Source organism: Hypanus sabinus, chromosome 3 (genome assembly GCF_030144855.1).
Source record: "Hypanus sabinus isolate sHypSab1 chromosome 3, sHypSab1.hap1, whole genome shotgun sequence".
NCBI lineage: Eukaryota > Metazoa > Chordata > Chondrichthyes > Myliobatiformes > Dasyatidae > Hypanus > Hypanus sabinus.
Genome location: NC_082708.1, coordinates 167,535,497 through 167,560,130, shown reverse-complemented (window position 1 = coordinate 167,560,130; position 24,634 = coordinate 167,535,497). Strand labels below are relative to the sequence as shown.

General features: G+C 40.9%; 1 protein-coding gene across 1 annotated transcript in view; it reads right to left on the bottom strand.

Annotated features, from left to right (window-relative positions):
- The window catches only part of LOC132390874 (probable E3 SUMO-protein ligase RNF212), a 104,083-nt gene that overhangs the window by 2,397 nt on the left and 77,052 nt on the right, over positions 1-24,634 (bottom strand). Inside the window, exon 13 of the mRNA XM_059963416.1 lies at positions 18,724-18,914. Coding sequence (XP_059819399.1) covers positions 18,724-18,914 — 191 coding nt within the window. The remainder of the gene's footprint in view (positions 1-18,723; positions 18,915-24,634) is intronic.

The window sequence follows — 24,634 nt, the reverse complement described above, 5'->3', positions numbered from 1 at the left end:
GCTTCTTCCTGAGATCCCAATCATCAAATATCCAAGTTTCAGACAGTTTGATTCACTTCATGTGTAAAGGAACAGTTGCATGCACAGGATACAGAAAATCTGTGATGCTGAAGATGTGCTCCAGAACTAGCTACTGTCAACAGCTAAGCTGTAGAAAGCTAAAACATTGGTAATGTAGAACTGAAGTCAAAGGAAATTAAAGGGAAAATTTATGTGCTGTGCCTATGCTGTGTTTCAGCTCAGATACTAATGCAAGAGTTCCTCAGGACAGTTCATCAACCTTCATCAGCTTTTTTATCATTTATCTTCTCGTCAACATATAATCATCATGGACTAGCTACATAACATAAACATTTTGACGAAGCAAACCTATGAGAGGGTATTGTAGTAACTGACTCAACACCTGGAGACCATTTACTGATTTCACTCAGAACTGATACTGTTAAATTTTAGGTTAGGAGTACCTGTAATAGGATAGAGTATCAAAATAGGGTTGAAATAGAAGATCAGCCACAGTCTTTTTGAATAGCTAGTGGGGCTACTCTTGTTTTTATTTCACTTATTTTATGTCCAGTTGCCTCAAAGTCTTTTACTATTCAGCAGTACAAGCTAAAGATGTGACGGTACATTTGCTGGGAAGAGTACAATATCAACTTGTTGAAATTGTACCCTAGCCAGTAAATATTCCACCGCAACTTTTTATCACTTCTTGAACATTACTCCTTAATCCGAACCTCTACTACTCACAATGACAAAGATAACAAGTTCATTAGAACATCATCAACTCCCCACCGAGTTGTACACCATCTTGATTTGAAAATACATCACTTTGACTTCCCCTCCTTTAATAGGGAAAAGGGTGTTAGAATGAGATTTATTAATCTAAATAGTGCCAAAGAACATTGTGTGGGAGTATTTTAACCTTATGGAATCAAGAAGGTGACGCACGATCAGCTTTTCATTGGAAACTGGAGATTGGTGATAAGTGTTACACAAAATGCTGGAGGAACTTGAAATGCTTGAGGACACGACAGTAGCGTAGCAGTTAGCACGACACTATTACAGTTCAGGAAATCATAGATCAGAGTTCAAATCCGCCGTTATCTGTAGGGAGTCTTTACTTCCTCCCAGTGGAGTGCATGGGTTTTCTCCAGTTTCCTCCGACAGTCAAAGACATACAGGGTAGGTTCATTGGTCATTGTAGATTGTCCCATGATTAGGTTAGAGTTAAATGGGGTTTGTTGTGAGTTGATTGGGTTGCGTGGCTCAAAGGGCTGGATGGCCCTATTCCACGCAGCACTGCTAAATAAACTCAGCAGGTCAGGCAGCATCTATGGAAAGGAATAAATGATTTATTTTTCTTCAGCCCTTTACCTTATCACTCCCAACTTCTCACTTTATACCCCTTCACCTGTCCTCATCTATCACATTCTCGCTTGTACTCCTTCCTCTCCCCCCTCACCAATTTATTCTAGCTTCTTCCACCATCTTTTCCGTCCTGATGAAGGGTCTCGGCTCAAAACTGTTGTAATGTAAGCATTATAAAAATAAGTTAATACTAATTAGGATAATGGTAATGTAACAATACTCCCGCTCGGGGAAGCTGTTTGCAAAGAGAGGCTGCTTCTGGGGTTGGGGGGGGGTTTTTACCTCCGTCTTCTCTGGTGTGCATTTGCATAGCTCGCTGCCATGCCGTATGGTTCAGTGAAAGCCTCTGTATGTAACTATCAGTCTTGCAGATAAAGTTGTTCTTTGGGACATGAAGTTGTCAAGTGGTCCTTTTTCAAAGTTACCACAAAAACATCAGCTCTTTATTTATTTCCATAGATGCAGCCTGACCTGCTGAATTCCTCCAGCATTTTATGGGTTTTTCTGGATTTCCAATGCCTGCAGAATCTTTTGTATTTATGTTGGCATTAAGTGTTAGCCATGCCAACAATGACCATATCCCAAAAATTAATTAGAAAGATAGATGGATGGAGTTCTATTTTTATTTGTGCGAAGATGCAATATGCAATATTAGAAATATTTTACATTAGGCAAAAGTGAAAAAAATAAAGGATTTATTGTACTCGATAAAATACATCTTAAAGAACTGTACAACGCTACACTATTAATTTGAGAATAATAAACCAGAATCATTAAAGGAGTTAGAGCAGAGTAAGTTCATGAGCAGGACCTTGGGTAAACATTGTATTCTTTTCCGTTGTCTGCTTGATATAAATCTTCAAATTTCTGTAATGCATAAAATTTAATGATTTCACTTTTAAGTTGTATTGTTTTATGTAACTTAATTACATGCTATCTTTTTCTAAATCCTTTAAATAGCTGTTGATATTTATGGTAGACATTAGTAAGGAGCCATTTGCCATTCAAGTTTCCCATAGCCCCATTTAATCTTCCATTCTATCTTGCCTTAGGTTTGCCCCAGGTGAGTCTCAATCCTTAAAAGGAGTAGCTCCCCATATCACCCAGTTGTATGTATGGTAATCAGATGGAATCATACAAAGGACTCAACCTGCTGAGCAATTAAAAAGATGAAAGTTTATCACAGGAACAGTAAAACTCTGATAATGAGGAAAGACTCAGTCGTGCTGTACTGATAGATTTTCCATACTATTGGATGTTACTTCAAATGTCCTAACGTTCACTACTCTTAGGTCTTAGATAGTACAATAAAATTTTCCAATGAACCAGGTCAATTTAAAGGTAGCAAGGGAACCAGGACCACAGCAACTTGAAAGGAAGTGCAGGCACTGGAGCCCTGGAAAATAAGAAGTGATCATGGGAACTGAGGCCATGCCAACTGGGAAGGGAGTGCAGAAATGGGCTTCCCAGCAAATGCGGAGGCAATGCAGGAACCAGGTCCCTGATGAGTGGGAAGGGAAAATGAGAAACAGTACCTCTGTGAGTCAAACATGAATGCATCAAACATCACCTTGTGGGCCAGATGGTGAAGCATAATATTTCTCAATAGCCTGATTGTGGATTATCCGGTTTAGTGTATATGGGAGAAAAGTTACAATCAGATCAGCAAACAGCTTATTAAATGGTGGAACAGGAGGGGCCAAATAGACGATCCTTGCTTCTAATTCACATTTGTTAAAACTGCTGCCTCCTTCACTTTAGCCTAATTAGATTAGTTGTGGCAAGTTAATTTAGTAAAGCAAGTTTAAATGTCAATTGGCTAATTTTAAATCTAAAGTCTTCTTGACATGAGCCAGTGGGAATCAAGGTGAGAGCAAAATGCTAATGAAAGAAAATGACTAAGACCCATGGAAATATTGCAAGCTATGGCATTCCTTACTACTTTCTTGTGAGCCATTATGATAGCATTTGTTTGAGTTACTTTGGATTACTCTTAACACTGAACAGTTTGGAGAGTTTCTGAATCACAGCCTGATGAGTTGTACTTCAGAAAAACAGCAGGAACAAGATAGGCCTGAAAACATAAGCGGAAGTTGCAGAAAGGCTATTACTGGAGAGGGAAAACTTGCAGAAGGACCATCAGATGTGCAAGGACACTCAAATCTAAATTATGAAATCTGTCAGAATCCTGAACAGAAGAGCAATAAATGCCATTTGATGTTGAGAGGTATTACTAAAGAAGTCAACATCATGCCAAAATAAATCTTTAGGCGTTTTCAGCTTCTGACTGAAAGCCTCCTCAATGATTATGGAAGGCTGCACTCTATGCAACATGCACACATGTGGGAGCTGACTCTGCAGAGGAACATGTTTTCACAGTTTTAAATTCAGAAACTCCAGATGTTGAGTCAGTGAATGGCAGTAGTTCATCTGGTTGCCAGGGATGCAATCAGTCATGCAGTTCTGACGTTAAATTCAAAAGTTACTTCCTGCTCGCATACTGTTCCTTACTGGAAGACCACAGGACTAGCAGAGGTATACAGAAACTCTACATGAAACTTCCGATCCCAGAATATGTGAAGGAATTTTAAAGGGCTAACACAGGCTAAAGAGATTTGAACCAATAGATTTCCCAGTGCACAAGTGGGAAACAATCAAGTCAAATGTCAAGAGATCCTTAAGGTTCTTCAGAAGGTGAGAGAGAACTATTGGGAAAAGCATAAACTGGAGAGAAGCATGCAGGATCTTTTCTTGCAGCTCCTGGAGGGCATCGATGGGGAGGAAAAATCCAGCCTTGTAAGGTGTCATTGCTCAACCAGCATGTTCTGAAAGCACCTCCAAATTTGTGACCTCTAGCACCCAGAATCTAAGCACAAGTTCTGAAAATACTAAAATAATTCAAAATTTCAGTCAATTCTGTTTTGGGGCTAGTGATTCATCCTGACCAGTCCTGCATAGATAAGGCAAAAAGATTTTTAATAGTCTTGCATTACACAATGGGATGTACAATTGCCTTGTCAAATTGGGTCAGAAGAAGACCTTTGATAGAGTCACATATGCAAAAAAACAGATTTGTTCTATTGAAAATCAGTTTAATCTGGAGAATGTCAATTTTGTGCACATTTTTAAATGTCTGAGTACCCACTGGGAAATTTATGCATTGTAAGTTTAGCAAGAATTCTGTTCTCCCAGCACTTTTATTCTGCCAAAAATCTCTCAGTGTTGTCAACAGTGGTGCAACATTTGAAGCACTGACATTTCCAGCCCAAAGGCCTGAAGAACAATCACTTACTCACAGAACAGATAGTTTTTACTAAAACTTCCCCTTAAAATGTACTATTTAAAAGGGCCACACACCCAGATTTTATTCCTTTTCCACAGTGAGAACTGTGAACTCCTCTGACCACCAACATAACCTCAAAAATGTGCCTTTACTGCTTCTGCCCACAGAGGTATGGGTCACAGTCAGTATCAAATTGTTGGCCTAATGGTTGTTCCAAGTTGTTGATGATGATGAACTTTGTCACATTCCAAGGCTTGCTGCTGCATTAGAAAGTCTCCAAAATTCTGGAATCAAGAATAGTTTAACTATTTTCCCTTCTGCCTGAGGGGCAGGCAATAGGGCATTTTGCTTCTCAAGGTGCAGGCATTCATAGGCTGCACACATGACCAACTGAGCCTACACTGGCAAACTCCTGCCAGAAGTGGCACCAAGGCCAATTGCTTCCTGTAAGCACTGTTCTTCACCAGTTCATTCATGTGTCCCCTAATCCTTTAGGAGCACTCTCCCACCAACCTCTCTTCACAGAGGCATCCATTCATTCAGTTACCATTTTCAGTGATATGTTACACAGGCAAACCTAACAGCATTGTTCGGTAATCTTGAACTTGAGTTTTCATTCCTTATGCAATCCTTTTCCAACTTTCATGAATATCAAGGGCTGCCTGCAATGTTTCTGCACCTAAAAAAGGCGTAGTCTACTTCCTAGCCCATGACTTTCAAGTATTGAGATTTTAAGGATGTTACCAACCATTACTGAAGACACAACAATACTTCAGTTAACAATGCCCATAAAAAAAGTCCAATTGTGTAGATAAATATATCAACATACAACAGATTCCAGTTTCCTAGTTCCAATGGGATTATCCTCATCATGTATGTATAATCCCTCTACATCTCCATCTCAGGAGGCTCTGGGATCCTTTGGTTCTTCATGAGCTGTCCAACTAGTTACCCTTCACCAACAAATTCATCTGCCTGGCTGAATATGCTGAACAATTTTTTCTCTCAACCAAAGGTATAGGTAGATGAACATGCATGAGCCCAAGATATTCTGGGGTACATGGAGCAGTCCTTGTTTCACTCTTGCTTGGGCCACTTAACAACTCTTTTTGCATTACATTGATAACTGTATTGTCACTGGTTCCTAGATTCACAAAGAATTTGAAAAAATCACTACTTTTGATGCTAATTTGCACTATGTTCTCAGTTAAGAGCAGACGCAGGCCACCTGGACCCTCAAGTATGTTCCACAATTAAAATGATCATAGCTGTCTATGTTGGCCTCCTCTTTACTGCCAGTTCTTCATACATCCTCAATTCCCTTATCTTTCAAAATGTATCTACCTCTACCTTTAATACTTCTAATGATCTAGTTTCCATAATTCTCCACACAGATAATTTCAGATTTTTGCATCTCTCTGTGAAAAGATATTTCTGCACACCTTGATTTTACATGGTCCATCTCTGGATCTTCCTTTCTTTGATCTCTCTGATTCTATGCCAGCAGAAAAATTAACCATATAAATTTGATGCTCAAAACATGGTCCCTAAACAGGAGGAACCAAATGCAGATAGGGTTACTATTTTACAATTCCAATTGCCCGCCATTTTAATTCTCTATCATATTTCAATTCTGAACCATTTGTGTCTTCCTGCATTTTTATATTAAGGCTCAAAATAAGCTTGAAGGTTGACACCTTGTATGGGCATGTTACATCCATCTGGACCATTATATCACATTGAACAATTTTACGTAACTCACTGGTAAGTTCAGCTGCAAGTCATATATCTGTAATACTAACTCAATTTTCTGACTCCAGTAACAGTGGTGAGCATTTCCTATAACTCTGCGCTTCATGAATTTTAGTTATCCCTCTCATTTTCATATTAACCTACCAACCAGACTGTTTTACAATTTATCACTAAAAATAACCTTAGCCTTCCCTTTATCACAGAAATTCCTTTTGTCCTATCCACCCCTCCCTTCTCTGCAACTTAAAAGTAACTTATTTCCCTCTTTTGCAGAGTTCTGACCTGAAACAATAACTCTGTTTCTCTTTCCACAGATGATGCCTGAGCTGTTGAGTGTTTACAGTATCTTAAGCTTTTATTCTATGTTCAAGTTTCTTTCTCACATATTTGCACTTGTGTAAACAACCAACACATCAGAGTAAGTGTTGCCCATATTACAGCACCAATAGTTCTCAACAGAGCAACACAGAACACAACAAGCAACAAAACAAAAACAGTATAAACAAGCCCTCTTCCTTCCTTCCACCTACATACACAGTCCTTTAACCCCAGGTCAGACCATCGGGTCAAAGGTTCAAAAGTTCATTTTATTGTCACAGTATGCATGTATAATACAACGCCAATATTTGTCTACTCCAGATAGCCATTAAATGCAGAAAGACTATGGGTGCTGAGGAAAGAAAAGACATCAACTCCCCACCAATCAGCACAAAAAAAAGAAAACTTGTAGACCTGAAAATCTCTCACTTGCCCGCCGCAAAAAACAGCCACAACAACAATCAATGACACCCTATTCATAATAATCCCTGACCCTTTCACTCACAGAAAAGACATTAACACCAAGCTCTCACACCCCTTCACACACAAAAAAATTAACAGATCACCCAGCAGCCGCTTGTCTACTGAGAGAAAACATGGAAAAACTGAAGGAAACCAATATAAATTCTAGTTCAATAATCACATAAATCTCAGAATATGGGAATCATCTTTTCATCTGCATATGAGGAGAACAGCCACACATACTCAGTCCTTCTGTAAAGAGTGATCGCTAGCCTGGGCCCAAATGTCACCGATCAAGGTTAAACGTGCCAATTTGCCTACTGACCAGCTCTGTTGGGAGCCATCACCGACCTTCTGCATTCACCTCAATGTTTCAATCTTCCTCGCCACTTCAAGGTGGAATTATTCATGACCTTGTGCTTCATCGCTGGGCTTTTCCATGAGTTAGCTTGTGTTCTCAGACCTTTTTGGCCACCCCACCTCTGATCTCCATGAGGCAGGTCTCCTGACACAGCTCAGCACTGGATCTTTCGATTGAGATTTGGACTGTATGTCACAGGCTTCAACAGCTTCCGTAACACAAACAAGACAAAATGAACAAGCAGAAGGTATAGGAAATATAAAATAATTTGAAAGATTTGCTATCTGGAAGCTGTCGCCTGAGGAATTGTTGTTTGCTGGTGCCATCTTGAGAGAGAGACACACACAAACACACACACCTCGATCCTGAGCATCGACCTGGCTCCATCTTGAAATCCGAGATGGAATTGGAATATTTCAGGTTTCTAGCAACTGCAGAGTTTTGATTCTCATGATCCTGAATAGTTTCTGATGGACTATATCAGGACTATATTCGGGTAGATGGAGCTCGTCAGCCTGGGAAGGCAGTCCATCTAAGAGAGGGAAAACTGATTTCAAACCTCCGCTGTCTTGCAGCCATACCCACTTATGGGAAAGGCTTCGGGAGTAAACTCTGAGGAGGACAAATCCAGAGCTGGAGTCCCTAAGACAGTCCGACGTTGCCTTCAACCTCGCTCTGGCAACTCCTGCGACGACACTGGGGCCAAGTTGTATCTGCCTTTGCCCTTCCCTTGGACAACATCGGTGGCATGGAGAAGGAAACTTGCTGCATGGGCAACAGCCAGTCTTCCATACAACCTTGCCCAGGCCTGCGCCCTGGAGAAGACTTTCTAGGTGTAGGTCCATGGTCTCGTGAGACTAACGGATGTCATACATATCAGAATCTTAAATGTATTGATGAGGTTGGAGCACGTGACCATGTTGCACCTCACAAATATGTCAAATATCACATTTTAAGTAAAAGCATAACCTAATATCTATTATCAAGGATAGCTACAAGACTGATAAAAGAGAGGAAAATGAATTTATGCTGACAATCAGTGATGACAGAAGAAAATAAACAAAAGCAAGATAACCAGACCCATTTTGTTAATGCTTTCCAGGGCCAGCATTGAGCAACACCTACATGTACTTCCCATCATACTGAATTCTGACTACTATATACATGGTAAATAGTAGGGCATTGAGGAATGCAGTAGAACAGAGTCATCTAAGAATAATGGTGCATAGTTTCCTGAAGGTAGAATCTCATCTGGACAGGGTGGTGAAGAAAGCTTTTGGTATGCTGGCCTTTATAAATCAGAGCATTGAGTATAGGATTTGGGATGAAGTGTTAAATTTGTACAAGGCATTGGTGAGGCCAAATTTGGAGTATTGTGTACAGTTCTGGTCACCGAATTATAGGAAAGATGTCAACAAAATAGAGAGTACAAAGGAGATTTACTAGAATGTTACCTGGGTTTCAGCACCTAAGTTACAGAGAAAGGTTGAACAAGTTAGGTCTTTATTTTTTGGAGCGTAGAAGGTTGAGGGGGGACTTGATAGAGGTATTTAAAATTATGAAGGGGATATATAGGGTTGATGTTAATAGGCTTTTTCCATTGAGAGTAGGGGAGATTCAAACAAGAGAACATGAGTTGGGAGTTAAGAGGCAAAAGTTTAGGGGTAACACGAGGGGGAACTTCTTTACTCAGAGAGTGGTAGCTGTATGGAACGAGCTTCCAGTAAAAGTGGTAGAGGCAGGTTCGATACTGTCATTAAAAAAAAAAAATTGGATAGGTATATGTACAGGAAAGGAATGGAGGGTTATGGGCTGAGTGCAGGTCAGTGGGACTAGGTGAGAGTAAGCACTCAGCATGGACTAGAAGGGCGAGATGGCCTGTTTCTGTGCTGTAATTGTTATATGGTTATATCTAGGGAAGCAGTCCAGGCTACCTCATTAAATATATTTAAGACACAGTTAGATAGACTTTTGCCTAGCAAGAGAATTAAGAGTTATAATAAAACGGCAGATAGCTGGAACTGAGACCCCAAACAAATCAGCTATGAACTTACAGAATGGCAGACATAATTCTTGTTCCATTTCTTATGCTGTTGGGTGCTTATTGCTCTTAAGTTCTTATACATTAAAAAGATAACAAATCCTTAAAATCAACTGGATCATACTTCGGAAGACTGAAATCAAACAGGACAAATAATTTCTCCATCAAGCTTCTGATTGCTATTCCTAAGATAAGCATTTAAAAAATAAGAGATGTGAAATCACACTTAATTGTCCTACATTACCATGAAGTAAAAAGTAACAGCGGTTAATTTATTCAAACTACAACTTTATTCATCTAGATAGTCTTTCTAAACAACTCAACCACATTTTAAACTACATTTATTAAACAAATTCACTTTGCCCTACCTGCCATTTTTGTTATCCAAGTGATTTATGGTCCTGAAAGCAAAAAAATTACCATGAGAGAAACCAGCACCAAAAAGCACAAGGTACAAAGTATGTGTAAATTGAAAATTAACATCTGCAGCAAATTTTATTTATAATACTTCAAAATAATGTTAATTCTGGATCATACTTTTCTCACTGCTGCATGATATCACATTTTGATGTTCAATCTGGTTGTTACTTTTTCTTAGAAGCCAATGTAAACTGTTTCTCAGTCATGAACAAACAGACAAGTTGGCTTTGAACCTGCTGTGTAAACTTTCAGAGGATTATAGGAAATAAGACAACTACTTTGATATTTTCATGTGTGAAAGTTGCTGCAGTAATAAACTGTTATAATTGTAAATCCTTCAAGGGCACTCAATGAATCTCCAATGGTTAACCATGTTACTTCTAACTCAGGAAATGTTTACGTTCTTCTTGAATGTGAGAATGCAGACAAGGGAGATGATAACTTGTGTGCCAAATCCTTTGGCAACTGAAATTTATTATGCTTATAAATTCATGTTTGCAATAAATGAATGCACAGACTTTGATTTTAGCATATGTGCACATGTGTGTGCACACATATGCATGACACATGTATGGACGTGATGGCATTTAAGTCTTACAAGTACATTGTTGTAGTCCAATAGATTGTGAATAGAGGGATGTATTACACAATGCTAGGAAGTCCAGTTGCGAGGAAGGGAGTGATAAGGGGTTGCTGCTACAGTGGTTAACAAAACTAAATGTAAGGCTAGGAAGCAAGAGGTATGTGATGTTGCAGGAGGAATAGTAGAGCAAAGAATAATCAGAGTATTAGGTTCCAATAGTAATCAGGGGAACAGACAGTTTCCAGGGAATCCTCTTATGGACAAAAACATCTGCAGACATACTGACAGTGCAGACTGAGAGATGAGCGTAGGGAGATGGATGTGGAGGACATGCCCTTACTCCACAACACAAAAAAATCTGTAAAACCATTTATCTTGTAGGTTAATCCCTCTTTACATACTAGAAAATCAATCTCCATGTGGTTAAAATAAACTTGCTCTTAAAAAAAGGGACGAATTGCATTATGAAATTCTAATAGTCCACTATGGCTTGTGATCAGACTCACGTTAAAAAACTGGAGGACTGTTCCAATGTTAACCACTTAAGTAAATTCAACCCACCTATTTACATGAGTTAATATTTAACAAGTTATGAATCTTCAGTGCAAAGTCAGATATATAAAGGTAAGTTAAAATAAGCAATCTGCATGTTTTACTCTTTTAGGAAATGTTAGTTTATAACGATAGTGAAACATATTTACCAAAACTTACATATGCTATAAGTCTTCAGAAATTCATACAATAGTCTACTGAATTGTACACAACCATCAGCGTACAATGTATACCATCTACAAATATACTAAGGCAGCAGAACTTACATTCACAGTCTCAATTCAACCTAGATGGATAAGGTCACCAGCCACACAGGAACACTACCTCATGCAAGCTTCTGAACACATCATGCCTCATCCCAAATTTAAAATAGTTTGCTGATCCTTTAGTATCTGAGTTAGACAGACAGACATACTTTATTGATCCTGAGGGAAACTGGGTTTCGTTACAGTCGCACCAAGAATAGTGTAGACATATAGCAATATAAAACCATAAATAATAATAATTAATAATAATTAAGTTTTTCCAAGTGGAAATAAGTCCAGGACCAGCCTATTGGCTCAGGGTGTCTGACACTCCGAGGGAGGAGTTGTAAAGTTTGATGGCCACAGGCAGGAATGACTTCCTATGACGCTCAGTGTTGCATCTCGGTGGAAAGAGTCTCTGGTTGAATATACTCCTGTGCCTAACCAGTACATTATGGAGTGGATGGGAGACATTGTCCAAGATGGCATGCAACTTGGACAGCATCCTCTTTTCAGACACCACTGTCACAGAGTCCAGTTCCACCCCCACAACATCACTGGCCTTACGAATGAGTTTGTTGATTCTGTTGGTGTCTGCTACCCTCAACCTGCTGCCCCAGCACACAACAGCAAACATGATAACACTGGCCACCACAGACTTGTAGAACATCCTCAGCATTGTCGCATTGTCCAACAGATGTTAAAGGACCTCAGTCTCCTCAGGAAGTAGAGATGACTCTGACCCTTCTTGTAGACAGCCTCAGTGTTCTTTGACCAGTCCAGTTTATTGTCAATTTGTATCCCCAGGTACTTGTAATCCTCCATGTCCAAACTGACCCCTTGGATGGAAACCGGTGTCACCGGTGCCTTAGCCCTCCTCAGGTCCACTACCAGCTCCTTAGTCTTTTTCACATTAAGCTGCAGATGATTCTGCTCACACCATGTGACAAAGTTTCCCACCGTAGCCCTGTACTCCGCCTCATCTTCCTTGCTGATGCATTCAACTATGACAGACTCATCAGAAAACTTCTGAAGATGGCAAGACCCTGTGTTGTAGTTGAAGTCCGAAGTGTAGATGGTGAAGGGAAAGGGAAACAGGACAGTCCCCTGTGGAGCTCCAGTGCTGCTGACCACTCTGTCTGACACACAGTGTTGCAAGCGCACGTACTGTGGTCTGCCAGTCAGGTAATCAATAATCCATGATGCCAGGGAAGCACCCACCTGCATCATTCACGAGGAAATCTGCAGATGCTGGAAATTCAAACAACACACACAAAAAACTGGCGGAACACAGCAGGCCAGGCAGCATCTATAAGGAGAAGCATTGTCGATGTTTCGGGCTATGACCCTTTGTCAGGACTAACTGAAGGGAAAGATACTAAGAGATTTGAATGTAGTGGGGGAGGGGGAAATGCAAAATGATAGGAGAAGACAGGAGGGGGTGGGATGAAGTTATGAGCTGGAAAGGTGATTGGCAAAAGTGATACAGAGCCGGAGAAGGGAAAGGATCATGGGACGGGAGGCCTCGGGAGAAAGAAAGGGTGAGGGGGGGAGCACCAGAGGGAGATGGAGAACAGGCAGAGTGATGGGCACAGAGAGAGAAAAAAAAACAACTAAATATTGTCAGAGATGGGGTAAGAAGAGGAAGAGGAGCATTAACAGAAGTTAGAGATGTTCATGCCATCAGGTTGGAGGCTGCCCAGCTGGTATATAAGGCGTTGTTCCTCCAACCTGAGTCTGGTTTCATCTTGACAGTAGAGGAGGCCATGGATAGACATATCAGAATGGGAATGGGACGTGAAATTAAAATGTGTGGCCACTGGGAGATCCTGCTTTCTCTGGCGGACAGAGCATAGGTGTTCAGGGAAATGGTCTCCCAGTCTGCGTCAGGTCTCACCAATATATAAAAGGCCATACCGGGAGCACCAGACGCAGTATACCACACCAGCCGACTCACAGGTGAAGTGTCGCCTCACCTGGAAGGACTGTCTGGGGCCCTGAATGGTGATGAGGGAGGAAGTGTAACGGCAGGTGTAGCACTTGTTCTGCTTACAAGCACTTGCATCACTGTCAGCTTCTCACCCAGCAGAGCAGGGCAGATGGTGTTGAACGCACTGGAGAAGTCAAAAAACATGACCCTCACAGTGCTTGCCGGCTTGTCCCGGTGGGTGTAGACACATTTCAGCAGGTAGACGATGGCAATCTCAACTCCTAGTTGGGGCTGGTAGGCAAACTGGAGGGGGTCTAAATGTGGCATAACCATAGGCCAGAGCTGCTCTAGAACAAGTCTTTCCAGGGTCTTCATGATGTGGGAGGTCAATGCCACCAGTCTGTAGTCATTGGAGCCACTGGGATGCGGTGTCTTTGGTACAGGGACGAGGCAGGATGCCTTCCACAGCACAGGAACCCTCTGGAGATTCAGGCACAGGTTGAAGACATGGTGAAGTACTCCACATAGCCGGGGGGGGGGGGGCACAGGCTTTGAGCACCCTGGAGCTGACACCATCCGGGCCTGTAGCCTTGTTTGGGTGGAGACGTTTCAGCTGTCTTCTCACCTGTTCAGCTGTGAAGCCCACCGTGGTGGTTTCCGATGGGGGAAGGGTGGTCATGAGAGCAGGGCGGGGGCTGTGAGGAGGGGTAGGAGGGGAGAGTGGAGTCTGTGCTGGTTGGGGGCCGACAACAGATGAATCATGTGGGGGATGGGCAGGGGCCCACAGTGTCAAATCTGTTGAAGAACAGTTTAAGTTCATTGGCCCTGTCCTCACTGCCTTCAGCTCCTCTGTTGCTAGTTTGCCAGAACCCACTGATGGTCCTCATCCCACTCCAGACCTCTCTCATGTTGTTCTGCTGGAGTTTCCACTCAAGCTTCCTCCTATACCTATCTTTAGCCTCCCTGATCTTGGCTTTCAGGTCCCTCTGTATTGTCCTCAGCAACTCCCTATTTCCATCTCTAAACACCCTCTTTTCAGCATTCAGGATGTCCTTAATGTCCTTTGTTACCCATGGCTTAAAATCCTAGAAATTCTTACCAAGCAGCAAGAAGTTAGCACATATGCAAGAAGACAGTTCATATTTACTTAAGAGGCAATTAGAGATGAGCAATAAAGCCAAGCTTGAATTGCAAAGCCCACATCCAAATGCAAATCAACTTAAAAGATTGAAATGCTTGTTTTATTTACAACAAACCTTTGGCTATGGACTGAACATCAGTTAAGAAAAAGGATTTGGCCATGTGGTTCCTCTAGTTTGCTCCATTATTCAAGAAGATCATAGGCAATCTTCCAACTTAGGTATATACTTCTATGTGGTCCAAAAGTTCTTCAATTCCTGAACTGTCCAAATTGATCTCTGCCTTAGATGCCATTGAAAATCAGAACAGGCTTGCAAAAGTTCTATCTAAAATGTCAAAATTAAACAATTATCACAAATTAAAGGTCATGAATAGTATTCTCCACTCTGCTTATCCTGAAATTCTATTTTTCTCAGGACTGTATCCCACCTTGTGCCTTGATCTGTTCAAGCATATTTTATCTAAGAAGGCCCTTCTTATTCACTTGACCAAAGTGTCCAAACACAGCTTCACTTCCAGACTAATCATAATTTGTTCCTTCTACTCAAGTATTTTTCTACTTTCTATTCGAATCTGCCATACTCATACCTCACCATTAACCTGCAAACAACCTAAATTGATTTACAAATATTTTAAAATTGACTTGCAAACATCTAAAATCTCCTTTCCATCACAAAGTCCTTGAATGTGCTGTAACATCCCAAGTTCATGCCAATTCTTTTTGCAGAATTTTGTTTAGATCCCTCTAATCTGGTTGCCAACCTTTTACACTGTCCTTCTATCAAAGTTAACCACAACACCCAATTCTGCTGCCTTTTCTACCTGACTCTTATGTTCTGAAATTCCTTAAAACTACTCCCTCTGTCTAATTCCTTACTCCTTTAAAATCAGAATCAGATATATTGTCACTGGCAAGTGTCATGAAATTTGTTAATTTAGCAGCAGCAGCATATGAGTGCAATACATAATATAGAAGAAAAAAAAATCAATTACAGTATATGTATATTGAATAGATTAACATCATGCAAAACTAGAAGTAATATGTGTTTAAAAAAGTGAGGTAATGTTCACGGGTTCAATTAGGAATCGGTTGGCAGAGGGGAAGACGCTATTCCTGAATCACTGAGTGTGTGCCTTCAGGCTTCCTTACCTGCTACATGAAGGTAACAATGAAAAAAGGGCATGCTCTGGTACTGGGGGTCCTTAATAATGGACGCTGCCTTTCTGAGACACCGCTCCCCAAAGATGTCCTGGGTACATTGTAGGCTAGTGCCCAAGATGGACCAGACTAAATTTACAACCTTCTGCAATTTCTTTCAGTCCTGTGCAGTAGCACCCCCCGCTCCCCCACCAGACAGCGATGCAGCCTGTCAAAATGCTTTCCATGGTACTATAGAAGTTTTTGAGTGTATTTGTTGACATACCAAATCTCTTCAAACTCCTAATGCAGTATAGATACTGTCTTGCCTTCTTTATAACTACTTCAGTATGTTGAGACCAAGTTAGGTCCTCAGAGAGCTTGACACCCAGGAACATGAAGCTGCTCACTCTCTCCACTTCTGATCCCTCAATGAGGATTGGTATGTGTTCCTTTGTCTTACCCTTCCTGAAGTCCACAATCAGCTCTTTTATCTTACTGACGTTGAATGCAAGGTTGTTGCTGCGACACCACTCCACTAGTTGGCATATCTCACTCCTGTACGCCCTCGTCTCCATCTGAGATTCTACCAACAATGGTCCTACCATCAGTAAATTTACAGATGGTATTTGAGCTATGCCTAGCCACATTCATGCATATTGAGAGTACAGCAGTGGGCTAAGTACATACTCCTGAGGTGCACCAGTGTTGATCGTCAGCAAGGAGATGCTATCACCAATCCACAGATTGTGGTCTTCCAGTTAGGAAGTCGAGGATCCAATTGCAGAAGGTGGTACAGGTTCTGTAACTTATCAATCAGGGTTGTGGGGATGATGGTATTAAATACTGAGCTGCAGTCAATGAACAGCATCCTGACAAAGGTTTTTGTGAGTCCAGATGGCCTAAAGCCATATGGAGAGCCGTTGAGATGGCGAGCGCCATTAATCTATTGTAGTGATAGGCAAATTGTAGTGGGTTCAGGTCCTTGCCGAGCCAGGAGTTCAGTCTAGTCATGACCAACCTCTCAAAGCATTTCATCACTGTCGATGTGAGAGCTACTCGTCATTAAGACAGCTAACATTATTCTTCTTAGGCACTGGCATAATTGTGGCTTTTCTGAAGCAACTGGGAACTACTGCCCATAGCAGTGAGTGGTTGTAACTGTCCTTGAACACTCCTGCCAGTTAGTTGCCACAAGTTTTCAGAGCCTTACTAGGTACAGGTGGCCCCCGTTTTTCGAATGTTCACTTTACGACAGCTCGCCGTTACGAAGGACCTACATTAGTACCTGTTTTCGCTAACCAAAGAGGATTTTCGCTTTTACAAAAAAAAGACACCCGCTTTATACGTGTGTCTACCCCGAGAAAGACTACAATGACTGTGAAGCCTTGTGCAGGCAGCTGTTTGCGCATGCATGTACATACGTATGCGTGTACGATTTTTTCTTATCCAAATCAATTTTGGCTTGCTGTCTTCCTGAGTTTGATAAGTGAAACTACACTGAACATACAATATTTCTACTTTATATAGGGTGTATATTTATCACATCATTCCTGCTTTTACTATATGTCTGTGCTATTTTAGGTTTTATGTTATTTGGTTTGATTTGGTAGGTTTTTTTTGGGTCTGGGAATGCTCAAAAATGTTTCCCATATAAATTAATGGTAATTGCTTTGCGATGGTAATTGCTTTACGACATTTTGGTTTACAAATGGTTTCATAGGAACGCTCTATCTTCAGATTGTGGGGGAAACCTGTAATCTGTCGGGGCCTTCTGCCTTGCAAGGGTTCACGCTCTTTAAAGGCAGCCTAATATCAGCCTCAGAGACAGAGATCACGGGGATCAGAAATAGACATTTGGTTTTCTGTTCTGATATCTTTCTATGGTGGGATCAAATTTTGTTTGATAGTGCTCCTGTTAAATAAATGTTAATATCTTCTCGGCACAATACTGACACCCCCCTTTATAAATGTTATAACACCAGAATGTTGTTATATTACCAAAGACAGATTTTCAGACTAATACAAATATGATTTCATATTCAAAATCTTCTGGGAAGCAGATGATTCAAACTGGAAAAGAGACCAAATTGGAATAACTGGAAAGTAAATAAAATGTCTGGCAAATGCAATTAAACCATTTAGTTATTAACACTACTTTCCATAGAACACTACAGCACAGTACAGGCTCTTCAGCCCTCCATGTTGTGCCGACCCATATAATCCTTAAAATAAGTACTAAACCCACACTACCCAATAACCCTCCATTTTTCTTTCATCCAGGTGCCTGTCCAAGAGGATCTTAAATACCTCTAATGTTTTAGCCTTCACCACCATCCCTGGCAAGTCATTCCAGGCACTCACAATCCTCTGTGTAAAAAACTTACCCCTGATGTCTCCCCTAAACTTCCCTCCCTTAATATTGTACATATGCCCTCTGGTGTTTGCTATTGGTGCCCTGGGGAACAGGTACTGACTATCCACCCTATCTATGCCTCTCATAATCTTGTAGACCTCTATCAAATCCCCTCTCATTCTTCTACCCTCCAAAGAGAAAAGTCCCAGCTCTGCTAACCTTGCTTCATATGACTTGTTCAACATCCTGGTAAATCTCCTCTACACCCTCTCCAAAGCTTCCACAACCTTCCTATAATGACATGACCAGAATTGAACACAATACTCTTAAGTGCGGTCTCACCAGAGATTTGTAGAGTTGCAACATGACCTCTCTACTCTTGAACTCAATCCCATGTTAATGAAGCCTAGCATCCCATAGGCCTTCTTAACTACCCTATCAACCTGTGCAGCGACCTTGAGGGATGTATGGATTTGAACCCCAAGGTTCCTTTGTTCATCCACACTCTTAAGTAACTGACCATTAATCCTGTACTCTGTCTTCTGGTTTGTCCTTCCAAAATGCATCACCTCACACATTCAATACTGCCTCACATTAAAAGCTGGACTCTAATTTGTTAAAATCAAATATTCCATATTATTTTTAATGATGGCTGAGTCACAAATAATTTGCCATTGTGTGGTACCAAAGCTGGTTTTCTATATATCCCATTTCTAAGCACCAATTTTACTCTCATCATATAACACATGGGAATTGAAAAATACTGATACTTACTCATTAGGAGATTTGTAATGGTTATGGGAGCCCTTGAGGTAGGTGTTTGTGATGAAGATGGCATTGAAGGATAAGATAGCATGCTTCTGTAGCTGGAAGTATCCCAAGACCCTCCTCTGTGACTCATAGTACCAGATGACTGTGGACCTGAAAGTCCAATGTGCTGCACTGCTGTTGAGTGAGGTGCAGTCCTATTTCAGAAAAGCATAGAAATGAACAGGGTCAATTGCCAACCGTAAAATGTTGTTGTTTCATTGAAAATTCCTCCTCAAAAGGTTTAACTGACTTCCACTGTATTTTAACTATAGTAATAAAATTGTAAAATAAATGTTTTTGTTTCATTTCCCCACTGAGTTTACTTGTTGAAGTTCAAGTTCAAGTTAACGGTTATCTCACAGTGCATACATGCAACCAAACGAAACAACACTCCTCTGGACCATGGTGCAACCACAAAACATATATCACACACAGCACATAAAACAAAATATTATCATAAATAAGTTAATAAAATGTAATTGAAAATGATGCTCAAGAGGTAGTAACGGAGGACAACGAAATGGCGAACGAACTTAATAAGTATTTTGCATCCGTCTTCACTGTGGAAGAACTTGCAGAATGCATGAAAAGCAAGACTGAACTTCAGGGGCTGAAGTGAGTATCATTGCTATTACCAAAGAGAAGCAGCTTGGGAAACCGAGAAGTCTGAAGGTAGGTAAGTTACCTGGACCAGACGGACTACACCCCAAAAGTTCTGAAAAAGGTAGTTGAAGAGATTGTGGAGGCATTAGTAATGATCTTTCAAGAATCACAAGATTCTGAAATGGTTCCAGAGGGCTGGATAACTCCAAATGTCACTTCACTCTTTAAGAAAGGAGGAAGGCAGAAGAAAGGAAATTACAGGCCAGTTAATCTGACTTCAATGGTTGGAAATATGTTAGAGTCTATCATTAAAGATGAGTTTTGGGGTACTTGGAGGCACATGACAAAATAGGCCGAAGTTAGCATGGTTTCCTTAAGGGGAAATCTTGCCTTACAAAACCATTGGAATTCTTTGAGGAAATAACAGGTAGGATAGACAAAGGAGAATCAGTGAATGTTTTTTCTTTGGATTTTTGGAAAACCTTTGACAAAATGCAGCACTTGAGGCTGCTTAACAAGGTAACAGCCCATGATATTATATGAAAGATGCATGGATAGAAGATTGGCTGACTGACAGGAGGCAAAGAGCGGGGATGAATGGGGCTTTTTCTGGTTGGCTGCTGGTGACCAAACCGTGCCCTGAAGGGACAATGTTGGGACTGCTTGTACCTTACTTGGTATGTTGTGAGCAGTTTTGAGCTCCTATCTGGGAAAAAAAACAGATCTACAGGCACTATAGAGGGTCCAGAGAAAGATCACGAGGAAGAACCCAGGAATGAAAGGATTAATAGATTAGAAGTGTTTGAAGGCTTTGGGCCTGTACTCACTAGAGATTAGAAGGGGGGGGGGGAGATCTCATTGAAACCTATTGAATATTTAAAAAATAGATGTGGACAGGATTCCTCTGGTGGGGGAGTACTGACCAGAGGGCACAGCTTCAGAATACAGGAACACCTATAGAGAAACATAAATGAGGAAAGCTTTCTTTAGCCAGAATGTGGTGAATCTGTAGAATTTATTATCACAGTCAGCTGTGCAGGCCAAGACATTGAGTATATTTAAAGTGGAGATGGATAGCTTCTTAATTAATTAAGGTATCAAATATTATAGGGAAAGGTAGAAGAATGGGGTTGAAAGGGGTAATAAGTCAGCCATGATGGACTGGCTGAGCAGAACAGCTCACTGTCCCAGTGACAAAACCTCAGTGGTGGCAGGGTATTAGTCTCACAGGCCAAGGAAAGAAGCTGTTCCACACCTGAGAAATGGCAGATGAGAATTTAACGTAGATAAATGTGAGGTGCTGCTCCTCAGCAGGGCAAATGAAAGCAGACAGTACACTGTTAAGGGCAAGGTCCTTAACAGCATTGCGGAGCAGAGAGATCTTGGGATCCAAGTACATAGCTCCTTGAAAGTGGCTACACAGGTCGATAAGGTGGTTAAGAAGGCTTAAGGAATGTTTGCTTTAATTAGTTGAAGCATTGATTTCAAAAGTCAGGAAGTTATGTTGCCACTTTATAAAACTCTGGTTAGGCTACATCTAGAGTGTTGCATGCAGTTCTGGTTGCCTCTCTATAGGAAGGATGTTCAGGCGTTGGAGAGGATGCAGAAGAGGTTCACTAGGATGCTGCCTGGTTTAGAGGGCATGTACTATTATGAGAGATTTTAAGGAAGGGTAAAGTTTGGATGAATTGGAAGATGAGATCCCTCCCATCCTTTCCACAATCTCTTTGACCTCCTGCCATCAGGAAGAAAGTATCACAGCACACAAATCAGAACTATCAGGCTGGATAACAACTTCTTCCCCCAAGGTGCCAGATTCCTAAACACCGTGCTGCCACCCAGCACACATGTACACCCTGTCTGAATGCCCTGCCTGTCCCCATCCTTAACTCCCAAGTCACAGATACATTCTTGTCCTGCATTGGTCACTTTCACCTTTTATTGCTGCTACTTCACATACAGGTGTCCACCGCTTTATGAAAGTTCACTTTACGCCACTTTGCTTTTACGAAAAACCTACATTAATACCTGTTTTTGCTAACCGAAAGAAATCCAAAGAGGATTTTCACTTTTACGAAAAAAAGGCGCCTGCTTTAAACTTGTGTTTACCCTGAGAAAGACTACCATGACTGTGAAGTGTTGTGAAGGCAGGTGTATGCACATGCATGTATGTGTGCATACATGTACGTGTGTATGCACATAAGTGCCAATTTATTTTTTCTATAAATTGGTTTTTGGCCGAATCTTCCTGATTCTTGTAAGTGAAATTATACTGTACATACATTATTTCTATTTTATATAGGCTGTGTATTTATCATATCATTCCTGCTTTTACTATATGTTAGTGGTATTTTACGTTTTATGTGCTATTTGGTTTGATTTGGTAGGTTATATTTTGGGTCTGGAACGCTCAAAAATTTTTCCCATATAAATTAATGGTAATTGCTTCTTCGCTTTACGCCATTTCGGCTTACAAAAGGTTTCATAGGAATGCTCTACTTTCGGATAGTAGGGGAAACCTGTATTTACTTCTTGTTTTCTTATAATATTTCCAGTAATATTATATAAACATATGCACCTCACAATTTATGTCAATGTATTATTCTTCAGGCTATGCCACTCAGGAACTTGTGTTAATATTATTTTATATAATGGTAGGTGCAGGATCGTAACTCCATGTGATGTGTATGACTATATGTACTGTGTTTTGCACCCCGGCCTCAGAGGAATGATGTTTCGTTTAGCTGTATACATGTGTATGGTTGAATAAACTTGAACTTAGAAACAAAGAAAACCTACAGCACAATACAGGCCTTTCGGCCCACAAAGCTGGGCCGAACATGTCCCTACCTTAGAACTACCTATGCTTTAACCATAGTCCTCTATTTTTCTAAGCTCCATGTAGCCATCTAGGAGTCTCTTAAGAGAACCTATCATTTCTGCTTCCACTGCTGCTGCCGGCAGCTCATTCCACACACTTACCACTCTCTGTGTAAAAAACTTACCCGACATCTCCTCTGTACCTACTTCCAAACATCTTAAAACTGTGCCCTCTCGTACTAGCCATTCCAGACCTGGGGGAAAAGCCTCTAACTATCCACATGATCAATGCCTCTCATTATCTTGTACACCTCTAATTTGAACTTGATTAGGTTATAACACAGTTGGACTTAACAACTAATGAAAAGATATATTGCAAGTTCCTGATACTATTTCCAGAGAGATAGACTTGTATACTTGTACAAATCAGAAACTTATTCCTCACCCCACTACATTCATTTCAGCCATTCAGCTCATCCACACAAATCTTATTTGACTGCACTGGTTCATAGCTTCCATGCATTGCCTATTTAAGTGCTTGCCTAAACATCCCTTAAACAAAGTAATTCTGTAGGACTCCAGCACCTCTTCTGGCAACAAGTTCAAAATCTGACCACAAAATTTACCCTCTTATCCCTATTAAACCTCCTTCCTCTCGCCTCTCACCTTACATGTTTTTAATATCCCTAACCATGGGCAGTGGTTCTTACTGTCTGCCCTATCTATGCCTCTTATAATTTTATATACTTCTATCAGGTCACCCCACTATTTCCATTGTTCCGGGAAAACAAGCCCAGCCTATCTATACTTTCCAATAACTAAAGCCTTCCAAACCAGGCAACACCCTGGTGTATCTTTTCTGCTCTGTCTCCAGGGCTACTAGGTTCTACCTATAGTGTGGAGACGAGGATTGCACACAATACTGCAAGTGTGGCCTAACCAGTGATTTATGAAGTGGCAATATAATGTCCCAGCTTTTACGTTCCAACCATAAAGCTTTGAAAGCAAAAGTGTCATACATCTTCTTCATGACCCCTTTCACCTGTGTTGCCACTTTCAGGGAACTACAGAGTTGAACCTCACGGTCCCTTTGTTCATCATTCTTCAGCACTTTACCATTTGTTGTATATATCTTAACCATATTTGATTTATCAAATGCATCTCAAAGCTCTCATCAAGATTAATCTGCTAATGTTCTACCCAACCTTCTATATCATATATCCTGCTGCAGCCTTGCACAAACTTTCTCACTGTCCACAAACCACCAGCTTTCATGTTAAGCTTACTAATCATACCACGTCCTCTGTATTCACATGCAATATCACAAACAACATGGCTGTCAGCAATAATTCATGCGGTCATAGACTTCCACCCTACCCTCTGCGACCTCTTAATAAGCCAATTTTGGATCCAATGAGCTAGTTTGCTTTGGATCCCATGTGCCTTAAAACCTCTGGACCAGCCTACCATACTGGACCTTGTCAAATGTCTTAATAAACTCCATATGGACAACAACTAAGATCATAGCATCTTTCAACATGGAACTAGGCCCATCAAATCCAATTTGTCTACGCTGTTTTGCCCAGAGAGCTAGTCCCACCTGCCCATACTTGGCCCACAGCTCTCTAAATGTCTCCTATCCATGTACTTTTCTAGATGGCTTTTAAATGTTATAAATGTGCCTGCCTCAACCACTATTTCTGGCAGCCCATTCCAGATAGGCATCATCCTTTGTGTGATAAAGCCATCCTGATGCCCCTTTTATATCTCTTGTCTCTGATCTTAAACCTATGCCTGCTTGTTTTTAGCACTCATTCCCTGGAAAAAAGTATGTACTTACCCATTCCGATGTTTCTCATGATCTTATATACTTCTATCAGTTCACCCCTCAATCTCCTACACTCCAGGGAGAACAGTCTTAGTCTATGCAACCTTTCCTAATAACTCAGACTCCCCAAGTCCAGACAACATCCTGGTATATGCCTTCTGCACATAAAAAGTGGTACTAATTTGAAAGTGTACAAGAAAAGAGGAGCTATGGTTGCATATTCACATCTCATTGAAGTAGGCAAAGGTAACTGATAAGGCTACTTCACAAAATACACACGAAAATTTCTTGGAAAATAAGGAAGTCATGCTAAACCATTGCAAATCTCTGATGAGCCCTCAGCTGGCATATTATATAAAACTTTAACCACCTCATTTTAATGAGGAAACAAAGCCACTGAGGAGTGAAGAGAAAAGACAGACTTCATTTATTGGAGAACCTGATTACTTCCAGGAACAAAGAATGTTATGGAATGATTAAATAAAATATTCCAAAGTTATGACAGAACAAGTAAGTGAGTGTCAATATGAAAATTTCATAAATTGATTAGATGAGTACTGGAAATGCAGGGTACCGGGGGGGGGGGGGGGGTCGGGGGGGGGGCTGGAAATCGGTTTTCTGACA